Raw genomic sequence first — 15,662 nt, forward strand, 5'->3', positions numbered from 1 at the left:
GCGCTCTATCACATCCCGTTTGATTGCGATCTGGTGACTGTGGTGGTCATTTAAGTGCGGTGAACTTACTGTCATGTTCAAGAAACCATCGTAAGATTATTGGACATTTTAATTTTGAAGCCAGAAACTACTTTGCACCGTAAAACGAAATCACTAAATGTTAATGTTTTGAATCTGTATTTGTAAAAACACATGAATGCATTTGGGGTCTATTTGTTAAAATGAATATTTACTGGGAATTTTTTATTTTTATTTTTTGCAAATGTTCATAGAAGCTATGACATGTTACTTTTTTTCACCGTGTGGAAGTGAAATAAAATGTTTGCTTAGTTACTGTAATTCTGAAAATGCCTCGTGATTACTGACGAATTGGTTTTTCTATATTTCCAGAAACTAGTTCTGATTATTCTCATATTAGTCATTGTCCTGTTATGGCCACGGGATGTCGCTTTCTTCTAAGCACAGGTTCAATGTGAATCACGTGACCAGTCATCCACAACTGGGTAGGCTTTATGCAAATGAGTTCTGCGTACACAGGATTTTTACTACTGGAACCCGGACACTCCGAGCACAGCGAGAGTCTCACTACACAACAGAGGACGCACAGATTCCGCTCTGGATATTATACCAAGACCCGGTTGGATGTGCAATATGACTTTTGAAGATACCAGTGGAGATAATTCAACAGAAAGGTTAGCTTTGCGTTGAACTCTGCATTTTCCTTTAATTTAATTCTGTTTTTAATACGAATTTAGAAACTTTGTGTTAGAATTATTGGTTTGCAGATATAATTGCACACTGCCCTTTGTGACCGGCATTCAGCCCTATTATATTGAGCCGTCTCGCGGTTCTTGCATTTGTATCACACATGCAACGTTACATCACGAGCTGGCATTCATATATCACGTGAACGGCGTTAGATGGAAAATTGGGGCATCAAATCTTAAACTAACAGCCTCTCTGATCATGCGCGTTCTGTTAAACTTTTGTTTCTATAGAATGGACTCGGTGGCTACAGCGTTAGAGGAGGTCCTGAGCTCTGCATTGCCTCAGGGTTGCATCACTGTCGGAGTTTATGAAGCAGCAAAGTCACTCAATGTGTAAGTTGATAGTAAGCTCGCTACTGCCGCACTATGAAAAACTAGCTGGGATGAGCATGAAGTAGTAATGTTTGCTTTATCTTTTTCCTCATTGCTTTTAGGGATCCAGACAATGTGGTGTTGTGTCTACTGGCCACAGATGATGAGGAGGATGTGGCTCTGCAGATTCACTTTACCTTGATACAGGCATTCTGCTGCGAGAATGACATCAACATCCTGCGTGTGAGCAACATGAGGCGTCTGGCAGAGATACTTGGCGGAGTGAAGCCTGGAGGAGAGCCAATGGACTTACACTGTGTTCTAGTTACTGTAAGTACTGTTACTCACGTCCGTGTAGTTTAAACCTTGGGAATATTGCTCATTTCCCTTTGAGCAATCAAATGTACCTGGGGTTTATTGCTTCTCGTTTCTGCTGTCAGCACTTAGAAGGAGTTGGCATCAGTTATGCAATCTGAATTATTATTTGCACGTTTCATAAATGAACAGATGGTAACCGCTTTGCTCTTTCCTGTGCAGAATCCGCAGTCATCCCCGTGGAAGGACCCTGCACTGAGCAAGTTGAACAGATTCTGCAGAGACTGCCGGTGTTTGGATCAGTGGGTGCCTGTTATCAACCTTCCTGACCGATGAAGCTGCTTGGAATATAAATGTATTGTGTGCATTGGGGAAAAAGTAACTGCCTAAGGCCTGTGTTAATGTCTGTGTTGGACTTGATTGGAAAGTGCCCCAGAGAGAGAGAGAAGTGGAGAGGGAGCGACGGGAGAGTTAGGAGAAGGAAGGGGGGGAAAAAAGAGCACAAGCGTTCCAACAAATTTACCAGGTCAGGGTGAACTTGTGGGCCAAGGAAGAGTGACTCAGCTGTCTGGGTTCCCGGATTTTCTAACGTATGACTGCGCCTTTCTCTGCCGAGAAAGAATCATTTTCGAGGAAACTGAATCATGTGAGCATGGAGCACACGTGGTGCCGAGCACAGGCGCATGGACTGGGGAAAAGCCGACAGAGTGTCTCAGCTGACAAGACTCCAGGAACTGGACCACACCAGAGTGGATCAGTCAGCTGTCAGCTTGAAAAACTCCTCATGAAAATTTGACCAAATTGACTCAGCATTTCTTCAAGAGAACATTTACTTAATCTTATTTAAAAACTTGTCACTTTGATAACTCTGATAACTCAAAAGGGAAAGTTTTCACAGTTTATTATTATTATTATTATTATTATTATGGACAATACAATGTTTGTCCGGTAACTTGTTGTTATGTTATTAATTTAATGAGTTATATTTATTGTGCATAGTTGAAAAGATTGTGCCTTGAAAAGTTGAATAAAATAACATTTAAAAACAGTTCTCAGATGGGTTTTGCTTTACCTTTTCAGCAACTACTCCATCCGTGCACTTTTAGAAAATCATGCATGAATTTCCTGACATTTGGAGTTTGTTGTTACATGTCACAAGGGAAGTGACGCGTTTACTTATTTACTTGACATACGCTTTCGCTTTTCTTTTCTTTTCTTTTCTTTTGCATTTCAGCATAAAGCCAACCTGTTTAGGAGGGTGTACAACAAAGACAGAAGTGGAGTAGCTAACGTGTTTTCGGTAATCCACATGGTCTGAGAAGGAACTAGAGTTGTGCACCTCATCTGGGCTTTGTTTCCCAGCTTGAAGAAAAAAAAAATCTAGCCTGTGGCAGAAAAATGGACAACTACAACTCTTTTCAGACCAGATTAGCTGGCTTTGAAATGTGCTGCAGGCATTAGGTTTCTTGAAATAAAGTTTACTCCTGCATGGGAACCCTAGTAAACGTTGACCTTTTGCACATCTTGGAGATCTTATTACACAGAGGGGTGGAGAATTCCCATTGTAGTCAAATCTAAGTGGGATGGGGCTCATTGTGACAGCTCCTTCTTCACACCCCTCTGCATTCACGCAATCAGTGCTAAATTTACTGCTGAGAGAATTAAAAATAGCAGTGAGGCATGAAAAAAAAAATGTTGAAGACCCCTTTCAGGCTGTAAAAAGAGAAAACCAGAACTTATGGTGCTTGCACAGAGTTAGAAAGGACAAAGGTTTCCACACAGAGCGTCACGAGACAAAGGATGCATGAGTCAGGGCTATTCAGCTCTATTGCTAGAGCTGTACAGTACTTTAGCTTTATGCCTAAAAATAGCCACATGAATAGAGGCATACCCTCTGACCACTGACAATAATAGTTCTTGTAATTAACATGCAGTGTACGCACAGAGACTGACCCGCTGAAGAGATGTCAGTTTGCAGGCAGGGATATCACAAAGACAACATTCCTCTCAAGTGGAGGGCTAACAGATGGGGAGGGAAAACTGGGTCAAAAAGGGACTGGAAGACTGAGGAGGATTGTGGGGTATGACAGAAGCTACACGGTTTGTGGTTGTGTTAAACTGACTGCAATAAACAAGAAAATTTTGCAAATCTGATAAACTGTATAGAGGTCTGTACATGTAGATAACGTTAACCTTGATAGAATTTTTAGATCTGAAGGGGTTTTTTTAGGTTGTTAAACAATATCAGAAAGAGTAGAGTCTGATCTGTATGACATGACACCTCCTGAAAATCAGTTTGATCACTGAAAGGCCTTCCTGACACTGAGGGAGGAGCTTCTAAAAGTAGGTGAGATACTGGAGATAGTGGATTATTGGCTTATCCCAGGGCTTCTTCATTACCAGGTAACACTATCACTGCAAATGATGCTGCTACAAAAGCCAGCCATGTAAGTCATCTGACTCGAGTGGGGATTACATGAATGTGGGCCAACAAATATGGCCTGACCTGATTGTGGATGTAACATCACACCTGAGAAGACTGAGATAGGAGATAAAAGGGTGCTCACAGAAGTAGGGATTATTGCATAACATGGTACTCATGGCTTACGGGCATGTAAACAACTTTGCTGACAAATTAGAACAATCAAAAATGTTTGTGTCTTTGACCTGATTCATTCATCCACTTGTCTAAACATTGTGACTTGTGATTCAGACAAAGGAGTAATATTCATGTTGTTACAATAAGACATTTTCTATATAATTACAGTGGTGGGTGTGCATATAAAACATGCTCAAACTCTCAATTAATGAGGTCAGCAACCCCTCATAGCCAAAAGCTCAAGCTCCAAATTGCTTTAGATGCTCGATATCAGGACATTTTTCTACTCTCAGCTCTACATAATGTCAGTGAGAGTGGATATCCCTACTATGAATTTTTTAATGTCAGGAACACAGCTACAGCTACAACCACAGCTGTTCAAACCCTGCTGTTTACAAGGGGCAGCCAATCAGAAGATAGCTTGCTTAAAAGGTAGGACAGTTTGTTTTAGATGTTGGATTCACTTAAGATCTGCACCAAGGCTCAGTCTAAGACAAATAAGGATCATCAGGAACTTTAAATGATGAAAACCTACGATTGTAAGGTCCGATATCGAACATATGGAGCCGAAAAATGAACACAGTAGACCCTCTATTTGATTATATAAATGATGATTCATGCAATGAAAATGTCTAAAACAGGCTTATGTAAATTTCGTTGAATAATTTAACTTGTTTTCCATATTTATTTGCATTGAATATATGCAACAACAGGCAAAGGTTTGAATATGACAGTAAGCTGTTATTGACACCACGTGTGAGAAACCACAGACTTTTATCAATAAAAACATAAATCCATACAGACTGATCAAAATCAACCAGATGTATCGTTAACACAGCAACACGTAACACTTTTTAATCCCAAACATTGAAATCATGAAACAAAATAGAAAGTCAAATGTTAAGGTTTGACTGAAACCTGAAAAGAACATTTACAAGCAAGCACATACTCTGGTACATGGGCACAGTGTTACAAGCCTTTAGTAAGATATACCCCATATATCTCTTAATTCACCTAAAGAATCTTATAATTCACAGTTTTAGACAACAGCACTTATGTGACTTAAAGGTAGTCAAGAGGTTAAAGTAGGATTAACTTCATTATTAAGGCCCTGGCTGGTAAAATTACAAAAGTAGTTGCTCATGTTTTAGCAAGAGTATAGCTCACAAATGACATAAAGTTACAGCTATGTCAACATGATATAATCAAAGGAAGTTAGAGCTGTAAACATGAAATGTTTCAAACTCATAACAGTCATTTGGTGTTCATCGGTTTCACAGTGCCTGAAGTGTACAAACAAGAAGCCTCAGGTCTGCAGACAGAAGCAGCGAAACTAGATCTGATGAGTCTGATTACTGTAAATATTTTTCTTCTACAGTAACGGCTTCATGGCAAGGTTAAGGTTTACTCCATCTAAGAGTGTCATCCTCCAACTACTTGCATCGTAAGACTTACAGATATCATGTTCGTGTTCTTTTATCGCTCTCCGCTGAATACAACCAAAGTTGCAAAAACAGCAAGCTTACAGCAAAATTAAGCATCAATTCATCCTGAAATATTGGCACTGCACTGTACAAGTGCACCACATCATTTTTTTAAATGTCTAAAAAAATCTAAATCTGAATTATATTTGAACAAACTCTTTGCATCTCTGGAAAGGTTATATAAGGTTAGATATAAGAGACACGTATGATCGAGTAATCCCTATGATCTAAAAGCTCAGCCTTCAGACTGCTCTATGCCCAGCTTCAGGCAGTTCCCCCCCATCTTGGGCAACAAGGTATGGCGCAGAAGCCCCACCTACTTGTGAGAGGCAGCCAATCAGATTAAACATGGCATAAGAGGAGGGGAATAGGAAGTAAAGTGGAATGCGCAAAAACTAAGGAATATTTTAAATTGCAAAATCAGACTCTACTACAGTAGTTTTATATAAGGATAAAATGCGGAGCTGGAAATGATCATAATGGGTCTCCTTTGATGATTTTAGACCATTTCTTCTGAGTCAAAATGCGTGACAATAAAAAGTACATCAGTGGTTATGGACCTCCCTTTCTGTTTATCCCGGAAATGCAGGTCTATTAGAGTTTGGACAGTCAACTCATCTGACAGGATATCATTATCTTGTTAATTGTCTCATTCTGAACAGAATACAAACCGTTTCCTGATGAAAGCAAGAAGTGAAAACCCAAAGCCTAAATCTGATTAGACCAATGACTTGAAGGGGGCTTGTTTATACGTGCTGTCATAATTACAGTCATCAACTCTCAGCTCCTTTCAGGCTGAGGTCTGTGGCCTTCCAGATCCTGTCAGATTACAGTGCAGACAAACAAAAGCCACCACTTTTAATCATCTTTGTTAGAGCTGCAGCTTTGATCAGAGGCAACGGCTTCAGCCTTCTGCCCGTTCTTTGGTGTCACAGCTATTTGACTAAAAGGCAAAGAGGACTACATTCCTTATCAAACTCAAGCAGGCATGTGAAAAAGTTAAGGAGTATACTGGCCTTAAGGCAAGTTGTGAGCAGAGCTTTTACACATAGGATTTAGCATCAAAAGCAAGAGTTCAGGTGTTTCCCTACAAAACTGTGCAAGGCTTCTTGTCCTTGAAAGGGTTTTCTGAAGCAGGGATACCCATTAGCAGCGGGTCATTCTTGGCGTGCTCTCCACAGTAGCGCATCAGCTCCGATGAAGCCTTGGACACCTGCAAAGAAATCGGTAAATACACCAATCTCCTAAAAAAAAAAAAAAAAAAAAAGTGGAACAGTCATAGTGGTGTGAATGTGACTGTAGACATACCTTTATCCTCTCGATGCTGGCTTCTATCCTCAGCTGCTGCACCGTCCGTCTGGCCTGAACTATGCTACTGGAGCTCTGCATTTTTGATGACATTGCAGTTTTTAGACAGCTGTGCTTAAACCTGTGTAAGACAAAATATGATCCTTACTGAATGCACATTAATTAGTGTAGAGATGCATCTGGTATTTAGATAAAGGAAACCAAATAAACCACAGTCTAATTAATTTGTTGATATGCTGACTGGCAACAAGATGTTCCTGCGGGAGATTAAAGAAGTGACACAAAGGCCAAGCTGCTGCTAAAAATACACGTGCGGCTATAACAGCAACAAAACAGAATCTAAGTTGATGAACATAGACTTGATGCTATTAGTATATAGAGACAAATGAGCTTAGCATCAAGTCAAATTGCAGTTATTTGGCTTAAAAGCTGTTGTCGATACCTCCCATACCTTTCTGCTAAGGTTACTGCATTTAAATGCAATATTAAGTTACAAAATTAAATGTTGAAAAAATTATTGTTTTAAAATGATACTAATAAGAGGAAAGATGTGAAATAGAGCTATAAAAGTTGAAACTGAGCAAGAGGGAATCTGGCTTGGACTAAAACAAAAGAACACAAAAAAGTGTCTTCTGCCAAAAAATGAATGTTGATGTACTAAGTGGGAAGTGCAATTTTATTTCATGACCCAACGACAAATCATTGTGGCATGATTTGTCATACCTGACATCAATTGGCTTGATTTTCCTCCACCCGTCATAAGATTCTCCCAGTAAAGTAAAAATCCAATCAAATGACAGATCACTTATTGACACTACACGAGGTGGTTCTAGACGAAACATCAAGGACCAATGGCTTTAACCATCTTTGAGATACAGTCTATATCACTGTGTATGTCTGCATAAAAATGTTGCAACAATCTATGTAATACATGAAATATTTCAGTTATTGGCAAGTCAGGCACTCACTAACAAAAAAGGGCTATAAGAAAAAATACAAAGCTGCATGTTTATGCATTAGAGGTTTTATGCATGATGTCCTTAGATATAAGAAATCAAGTTACTAAAATGTGGAAGCTGAAACAAACTCTATAACTGTGCAACTTCTCAGAAGTGGCAGTTGACCTAATCTTGAATTCATTCAATATGCGTAAAAGCTGTGACCCAACCCAACAGATTCCTGTTTCACAATTCCCACTTCCAGGATACAGTGGTTTGCTTTTACCGACTCATTACGTCATTGCTCGTAGGGGAGGCGACACGCTGGCCATTTTTTACATTTAACTTTAGCCAACTGTCAGGCAGAATTCAAAGGGGAAGCAGTCTTTGAACAAAACTGCGTGTTTCCTTTCTGCTTTCTCCACTAAAAGCAATTTCCTTTAAAAAACAGAAATAGTCTCTAACGCAAGAGTAACACAATGTCTTGTATTCAAAGTTAGAGTAAAACACAGTAAATGCACTGTTGAGCAATTTTATTGAGAACTTAAACTGTGCATAGCAATTGTTCAGCTGATAATTTGCAGCTTTTGTTCCTGGAACACATTAAGAAAACACAGCAGAGAGCAGCTCTGTGGGACTGACAAAAATAACCTTTGGCATGTGGTGCAGTAAATGTTAGCTCTGTGCTCTGGTGCAGGATATTACGGAGGAGGGGAACACGCTGAAACGGAAGGGAGATGAAACATGGGCAACTGCAGAACTGACTACAGAAAAAAAGACAAGACCATACATCTCTCTAACCCCCCCCCACCCACCCACTCCTTTCCGCTTCCTCCACAGGAAGCAGTATCGCCTGTTACCCTCCAAAGTATAAATGATTAAATATGGGGTGGAGGTGCTAAAAATAGAAGCTACAGACATGGGATAATAACCTAGGATAGAGAAAGTGTAGCTGTTATTGCTGGAGTGCAAGGCTTTTGCAAGGTAGTTGTCAAGGTAGCTTTCCTGAAAACCTGCATGCTGACATTAAAACCAAAAGCACGATTGCACATATTTACTGTCAGGCTCGTGTACAACATTCTGGACCTGTGTAGTCATTGTACAAAGGAAGTTACCACTTCATGTCATGCATCTCTCGTCAACACAGCTGTGCTGGCCAGGCAGGAGTGGATTCTGAAAAAGGTTAGATCTGCGTCACAGCAGGGTTAGTAACTACCCACTAACGTCTGCACGGACACTGTGTGACGCTGGCTGTTACTATCAAGCCCTGAGACCAGAAACATAAAAGCACTGGGTAACAGTGACTGTTTACACTGATCTAAACATTTTTGAGATGGAAGTGTAGAGACCTTTCATCTTGCAACACAAGTCACAGACTAAAAAACATCTAAGGTATTTAGGGCTTCCATACCTATGCTGGTATGGCTGTGTAAGTTCACTTGCAGCTTGCATGTTTAATATTAGTACAGCAAAGGGCACTATGCCCTAAAAAACTGATTTAAATCAGAAACATGCAAATCATTCATAAATAATTTAAACGATTTTCCCCTGAAACTACCAAAGGTGCCTAGTGTTTTACATAGGACTGTGACCCCGTGTTGCATATTATTCCCCATACAAACTGCCATAATAAGTACACTTTAGAGTCCAAAATACTATTTCCCAACTAAGCAGCTTATCCTTCTAAATATTGCAATCCTGCTTAGCACATTTTATGCCTAAATGAAAAGGAATGCTGCACAAACATGCTACAGCTAGCATGAGTAACCTGTTTGGAATTTCAAATATTATAGCAGATATACTGATCCAAAAGAAAACTTCTATAGGTGTACTACTTTGCTCATATAAAACTGGGTCAAGGGAATTAAAGAATTTAATAGATAAACAAATTCAGTAATGGAATTGCTGTCAATTAGACGCATAATTAAGAAGATTGCACTAGTTGTATGACAGCTTTGAAAGTGAAGCAGATTGGTGGCTTTCAGGTTGTTTAAGTGAAGCAACTTTTAGCTATTGTTCCCTCACTGGCTATGCCTTAAACCATTAGGCAAGAAAGCAAGTAAACCTGGCTATGCCTCACATTTCCAGCAGACCAGGTGTGTCTACCCTGGAGCTGAGTACCTGAACTTAATCGAAACCCTGACCAAAAACAAGCCACACTCCATTCTTCAGAGAGATGCTCCACCCTGCATTTTTCTGGAGAATGATACATACTGCAGCAGGACAATGAATCCAAACACACCTCAAAGCTTTGAGGGCCTACTTGAACACCAAAGTAGACCAAGGAGTGTGGACTGCTACCTGACCTCAAACTCAAAGAGCATTTATGGGGGCACTTCAAAGACAAGTATTCCTGGCATCTCAAGAAGTTCAGTGGAACACTGTCAGATCATGCCAGTCTGTGTCTCTTCCAACTCAAGTCCATGCTGTTATTAAAATACAAAGAGTCTGAAACAAAAACATTCTGAAATAAATGTACTTTTTTTTCTAGAGATTCAGCTTCTCACTTAAACTGTTAGGCAAGAAAGCAAGCAGAACTTATTTATACAGCACATTTCATTCTAGGTGGATTCACAATGTGCTGCACAAAGCACAAGCTACCACAGAGGCTGCAGGCACAAACCTATTCAGATAATATGAAACTAAGTCAACAGACTGACGTGAGCAAGTGAATAAATAAAATAACTAAGAATATACCCATAAGATCCATAACACTTCACCACTTTTGTCCAAGAGATACTGATGTCCCAGAATAAGCAGGCAATAAAAAAAATAAATAAAAGTATTAGGGGTTTAGTTATAAAACAAGCAAAAGCCAATACAATGACCTCAGTACAGGTGCTAAGTGGTCATATTTCCTGTAGAGGAGCTGAAATTAGGATGTTTACCTGATAATCCTTTGAGCTGCACATCCAGACAACTAAAAGTAAAAGCATGGACAATTCTTTCTGCACATTAAACAGATAAAAGGTTTAAAACCTTTCTGGTATTTCCTGATTTATCAAATTGCTTGATTTATTTTGGCTCTGCTGCTGATTTGTGCAAAGATTTGTAACCTATAACACTTTCTATAGAAGGCTGTAAAAAGTTCATAAGAAAAACAAAGTGAAATTATTTGCAATAAAAAATAAGTTTCATGTTAAAAAAAAAACAAAAAAAAAAAAACTCATGAGAACAGCTAAAAAGTAGCTGCTGGGAGGTGCTCGTCCACCAGTCACAGAGACGTGGAGACCGCAGAGACCAGATGTGGCATACTGTCTTCAGCAGCCAGACTGAAAGAGGTGAATGGGTTTACAGATCCTTCCAGCAGGATTGGTTCATCACACACAGACTCTGCTGTGCAACTTCGTTCAAAGGAACTGTCTGATACAGGGAGGTCCCTCTCCTGAAATGAGCTGGATTCCAAGTAATCCCTTATTACAAGTCAAGGCAGTGACTAGTGTTACAGTAACCCTGCTGCTTCTGAGGGATCAAAATAAACTAATTACTTCTAAATTTCATGCATGTCAATAATGTGACTTTTGTTGTAGGTTCTCCTTAAGATTCTGACCGTACTAAAGCTATTTGAATAAAATTAGTATTTTTATATTTCTTGAAGAAAAAAAACTCCCATACTTTTCCCGTAATATGCATGTACTGTAGTGAGGCAAACCGGACTGGTTTATAGCATGCACACTCAAATACAAGAAACGTTTAACCTGGATTTGCCCCAAAGTCAAAAAACATAAACAAGCTCATTTGCCCCGAATGAGCTTGTTCATGTTTTATACTTCTTGAAAAACATGAAGTATTCCTGAGTTAAAACCACCACTGCACTATATGCAGATAGTTCCTACTGCAAGGAACACTTTTTAGTACACTAGAAATTTTATTTTTGAAATAAGACCTCAATTAAACAAATGCGTGGTTTAAAAAAAAAAAAAAAAAAAGTGCACTCATTCCAGTAAAACAAACATAAACAAGTAGTGAACTTTTATCACTGCGGGTGTGTGATTCCAAGTGCGCTTACAGAGTCTTTAAGATCCTGTTAGCCAAAAGAATGTCTGAAATGTCTTCAGCTGTGTTGCGCCTGTCTGGAAGTAGCGTGTGTGCTTATGTGTGGCAAATGTAAACATGTGGCACACTGAAAGGATTGATGAAAACATATTTGAAGTTTTACAGCGGAGGGCTTACTTTGATGTGGCTTCAGGGCTTTTGCACAGGTGGGCCCTCACAGTGCCAGCACAGAGGTCCTGCAGAGTTTATGACAGCAGCTTTTGGCCTTTGGTGTGTAATAGTGCACACAGATCTGCTGCCTGACCAAATACTCTAATGACCTACTGACATATCATATGCCCATATGTGTACTGAAATACTCCTTAGCTGTTATTATCATTTCTTTGGTCCATACAGGCTCCTCCCTAACCCTAACAAGCTCAAAGAGGGAGTGATTGCTACAAAAATTTGCAAAACTCCTTATGGAAAGCTCAAACTATTCCCGTTTCCATCCGTAACTAGCAAGAGTTCAAGAATTGGTTGTTGGTGCTGCAAATTCTTCATTTTTTAAAATTATGTTCTGTGTTTAACCTTTCTGAGACAATTCTTTTTTTTTTCAAGAGTGAAATGGTCAAGAGGGTGGAAAAAGATAGGCACACGCAAACATACAACTGAACAAATTAATTTTCGGTGCAACATTCAAAAGCATGGGTACCGTTTTCTTGATGCTTTACAAATGACTTAAATTCCCCCACTGCAGCGCTTCTCATGCTCTCTTTTTTTTGGCATGTTCCAGTTCCAAAGCCTCACTTGGCATCTCCCTGCCTCACCTACAGTGGCTCCAAGACCCACAGTTTGAGAAGTGAACTTGTTATTTAACTGACATTTTGGTCTGTTTTCTGGTTTTTGACGCGCAAACCTTAGGCTAATTAGAGATTTATTGCGCCGTTATATCGATACACCTCGTTCTCATTCCCCAGGCACCATTTAGTGGTATTTTATTAAATTTGTGACTCATTTAGGTACAAAGTGTCCTGCCCTGTGGCACTGGGTAATGGCAGGTTGGGTTACTGAAGTGGCTTTCATTTCCAAACAGAGTTACTGTGAAGTGAGCAATTTTAAGCTTTTTTTTTTTTTTTTTTTAAAAACACGAGTTATGAGAGTAACCACAAAAGTAAAAGTAAAAAGCTAGTGAGAACAAAAAGTAACAGAAAACCAAACTGCAAGAGTTCCCAAGGTGATGCACTTCCACCTGCATGTGTGCCCAACCTGCAGTGTCTCCATGCCTCCATGCTTTGAGAAGCACTGCAATAGAACACTGAAGCCTGTTATTTAGCTGGCTTACAGCCCACTTGCTGGTCTTTGATTTGCATGTTTCAGGCTAATTACAGCTCTAGATTTTTATGCATCAATTCAGCTCATTCTCATCCCCAGGCTTTTAGTTCTGTTTTACTAAATAAGCTCACATGGCTCATTTAGGAACACGGTGTCCTTTGGCTTCTGGACCCTTACGCACTGGGTGATGACATTAGTGATATGTGGGTGTAACGGAAAACTCCTACAAGCAAGGTTACTATTGTGAGGGGGCATATTTTAACTTGAAAAACAGTATTTTCCTAACCCTAATCGACAGGAAAAGGACCTTGAAAAATAAAGCAAATCAGCAAGTGGAGAAAACAAACAAAGTGCAAGCAGGACACACACCAGGGTATTCATCCTGATAACAAGGTTTGGGTTAGAACTGACGCATTGCCTGTCAACAGTGTGGCAGTGTCATAAAAAAAAGCACTCTGAACCTGTCTGATAACATGAAGTAAGCTAAAAGATCTATAAACGCAACACATCATACCATGATCTAAAGAACAAATGAGAAACAAAGTTATTTATATCTATTAGTCTGGAAAGACTAATAGCCAGATTGCAAGCCATTATCCACAAATGGCAAAAACTTGGATGAGTGGTGAACCATCCCAGGAGTGGCCAGCCTACCAAAATTACTCCAGGAGCAAGAAAGAACCCAGAACTACGGACATGCAGCACTCACTTGTCTCTGTTAAGGTCAGTGTTCAGAATATTTTAAAAAAAAAAAAAGAGTGGGCAAAAATAGAATCTACCGGTGAGGTCCACCGGTGTTTTTGGTCAACCACTGTTGACCAAAAACAACACAAAAAAACATTTTGATGAATAGATTCTGTGGACTGATGAGACCAAAGTTGATATTTCTGGAAGGTTTGCATCCTGTTATATCTGGCAGAAACAGCTCATGTCCTGAAGCTCAAGCTGGGCGATCGTGGCTCAAGAGATGGGAGTTCGCCTTGTAATCGGAAGGTTGCCGGTTCGAGCCCCGGCTTGGACAGTCTCGGTCGTTGTGTCCTTGGGCAAGACACTTCACCCGTTGCCTACTGGTGGTCAGAGGGCCTGGTGGCGCCAGTGTCCGGCAGCCTCGCCTCTGTCAGTGCGCCCCAGGGCAGCTGTGGCTACAATGTAGCTTGGCATCACCAGTGTGTGTGAATGGGTGGATGACTGAATGTGTAAAGCGCTTTGGGGTCCTTAGGGACTAGTAAAGCACTATACAAATACAGGCCATTTACCAAGTACAAATGATTCTGAAATACTACAGCAAATTAAATGAATTATTTTTTAAAAAAATATGTAAAAGTCAAAGTCTGGACTTAAATCACATTGAGATGCTCAAAAACCCTCCAAAGTGGCTAAATTGGAAAAAAAAAAATATATATCAGCAAAGAAGAGTGGGCCACAGCAATGTGAAAGCTATCACAGCTATCACAAACACGATAGAGTGCAAAGGGTGGCACTACCAGTTATTAAGTTTAGGGGGTAATTACTTCTTCGCAAAGGACCAGGTTCGGATATTTTTTGGCTTTTAATAAATCAAATCTTCATTTTGTATTTACTCGGATTGTGTATGTCTAACATTACAAATTCTTTGATGATGAAGGATTCAGCACACATATGATAATATGTCAGTAAGTCATTAAGAGTGTTTGGTCAGGCAGATCTCTGTGCAATGTTACAAGCCAAAGGGGAGCAACTACAGCTTTGGATGGACTATGCAATTTCAATACTCTGCTGCAATATATCACTATTTATAATACTTAATTGCTTCAATAAAGAACAAATGCTTCATTAACTCCTATCTATTGCATATAAACAGAGGTGTTATTCATTGTTTTGCCCAACTAAAGGCAGGCTACTAACCATGTCCTGTATGATTAGTTATCAGCTGCAGTTACAAAAGTGTTGCTCCGTGGGACACAGAGCACCTCTGTTATCTGTCTCTTACACTGCAACAACCCCGGCAGGCTCCACAGTCTGCTCCTGGGCCAGGATCTGTGGCAGCCTCTACAATAAGCTCTGAGGCTTAGGCTCATTTGAGAGGCACAGTGACAATGCAGACAGGCTATCAGTATTGTGCCACACTCACAACAGCTATTTTTGCATTGTTCACAACAGAGGCAACTGGGACAGGAGTTGTGAGCTTTTACAAGTTTAACTGAGCCCTCATGAGCACTAATCTCAGACAGCCTGATGTTATCAGGGAACCAGACTGCCCAGTCAGGCGTGCAGAGGAAAGAGACAGAGGCCTCCCAAAGAGAGACAAACACACAGCGTCTCTTCTGAGTGTTGGAGGAGGCAAACTGTATGACTAATGCTATAACATTTCAATGTGTGCATGAGCATCATCGATTACAAGCTTTGATGGTGACAGACTTTAAAGGCGTCGGCGGTGCTGTCCAAAAAGCTTTGAACACCTAACTGTGTGAAGTCAGCAGACATGAAAAGAATCACAGAAGGTATCGGTGTTTGCGCTGCAGATTAAAAAGGAGATCGGGGTTCCGAGCCGCTGAGTCACAGGCTGCAAGTTTCTCTCTGAGCTTCTCACTTCACTTTACATCCATTTCCTGAACTACTGGCATGCAGCAATTTTTTTTTTTTTTTTTTT

General features: G+C 40.1%; 2 protein-coding genes across 3 annotated transcripts in view; one reads left to right on the plus strand and one right to left on the minus strand.

Moving 5' to 3' along the window:
- Positions 1-516: 516 nt before the first annotated feature.
- On the plus strand, positions 517-2,445 carry gadd45ab (growth arrest and DNA-damage-inducible, alpha, b). Its single transcript, XM_084922327.1, has 4 exons — positions 517-692; positions 999-1,100; positions 1,202-1,409; positions 1,617-2,445. The coding sequence occupies exons 1-4, from the start codon at positions 643-645 to the stop codon at positions 1,728-1,730; spliced, it is 474 nt and encodes a 157-aa protein (XP_084778453.1). The 5' UTR covers positions 517-642; the 3' UTR covers positions 1,731-2,445.
- Positions 2,446-3,632: 1,187 nt separating this feature from the next.
- gng12b (guanine nucleotide binding protein (G protein), gamma 12b) overlaps positions 3,633-15,662 on the minus strand; it is a 29,458-nt gene continuing 17,428 nt past the window's right edge. The window contains exons 3-4 of one of the 2 annotated variants that reach the window (XM_084921676.1): positions 6,786-6,906; positions 3,633-6,690 (exon numbers count right to left, since the gene is read on the minus strand). In XM_084921676.1, coding sequence (XP_084777802.1) covers positions 6,565-6,690; positions 6,786-6,878 — 219 coding nt within the window. In that variant the 5' untranslated portion in view covers positions 6,879-6,906 and the 3' untranslated portion in view covers positions 3,633-6,564. The remainder of the gene's footprint in view (positions 6,691-6,785; positions 6,907-15,662) is intronic. The other variant, XM_084921675.1, reaches the window with a different exon arrangement.

The sequence above is a fragment of the Perissodus microlepis genome, chromosome 23 (genome assembly GCF_051167445.1).
Source record: "Perissodus microlepis isolate ML-2025 ecotype Zambia chromosome 23, ASM5116744v1, whole genome shotgun sequence".
NCBI lineage: Eukaryota > Metazoa > Chordata > Actinopteri > Cichliformes > Cichlidae > Perissodus > Perissodus microlepis.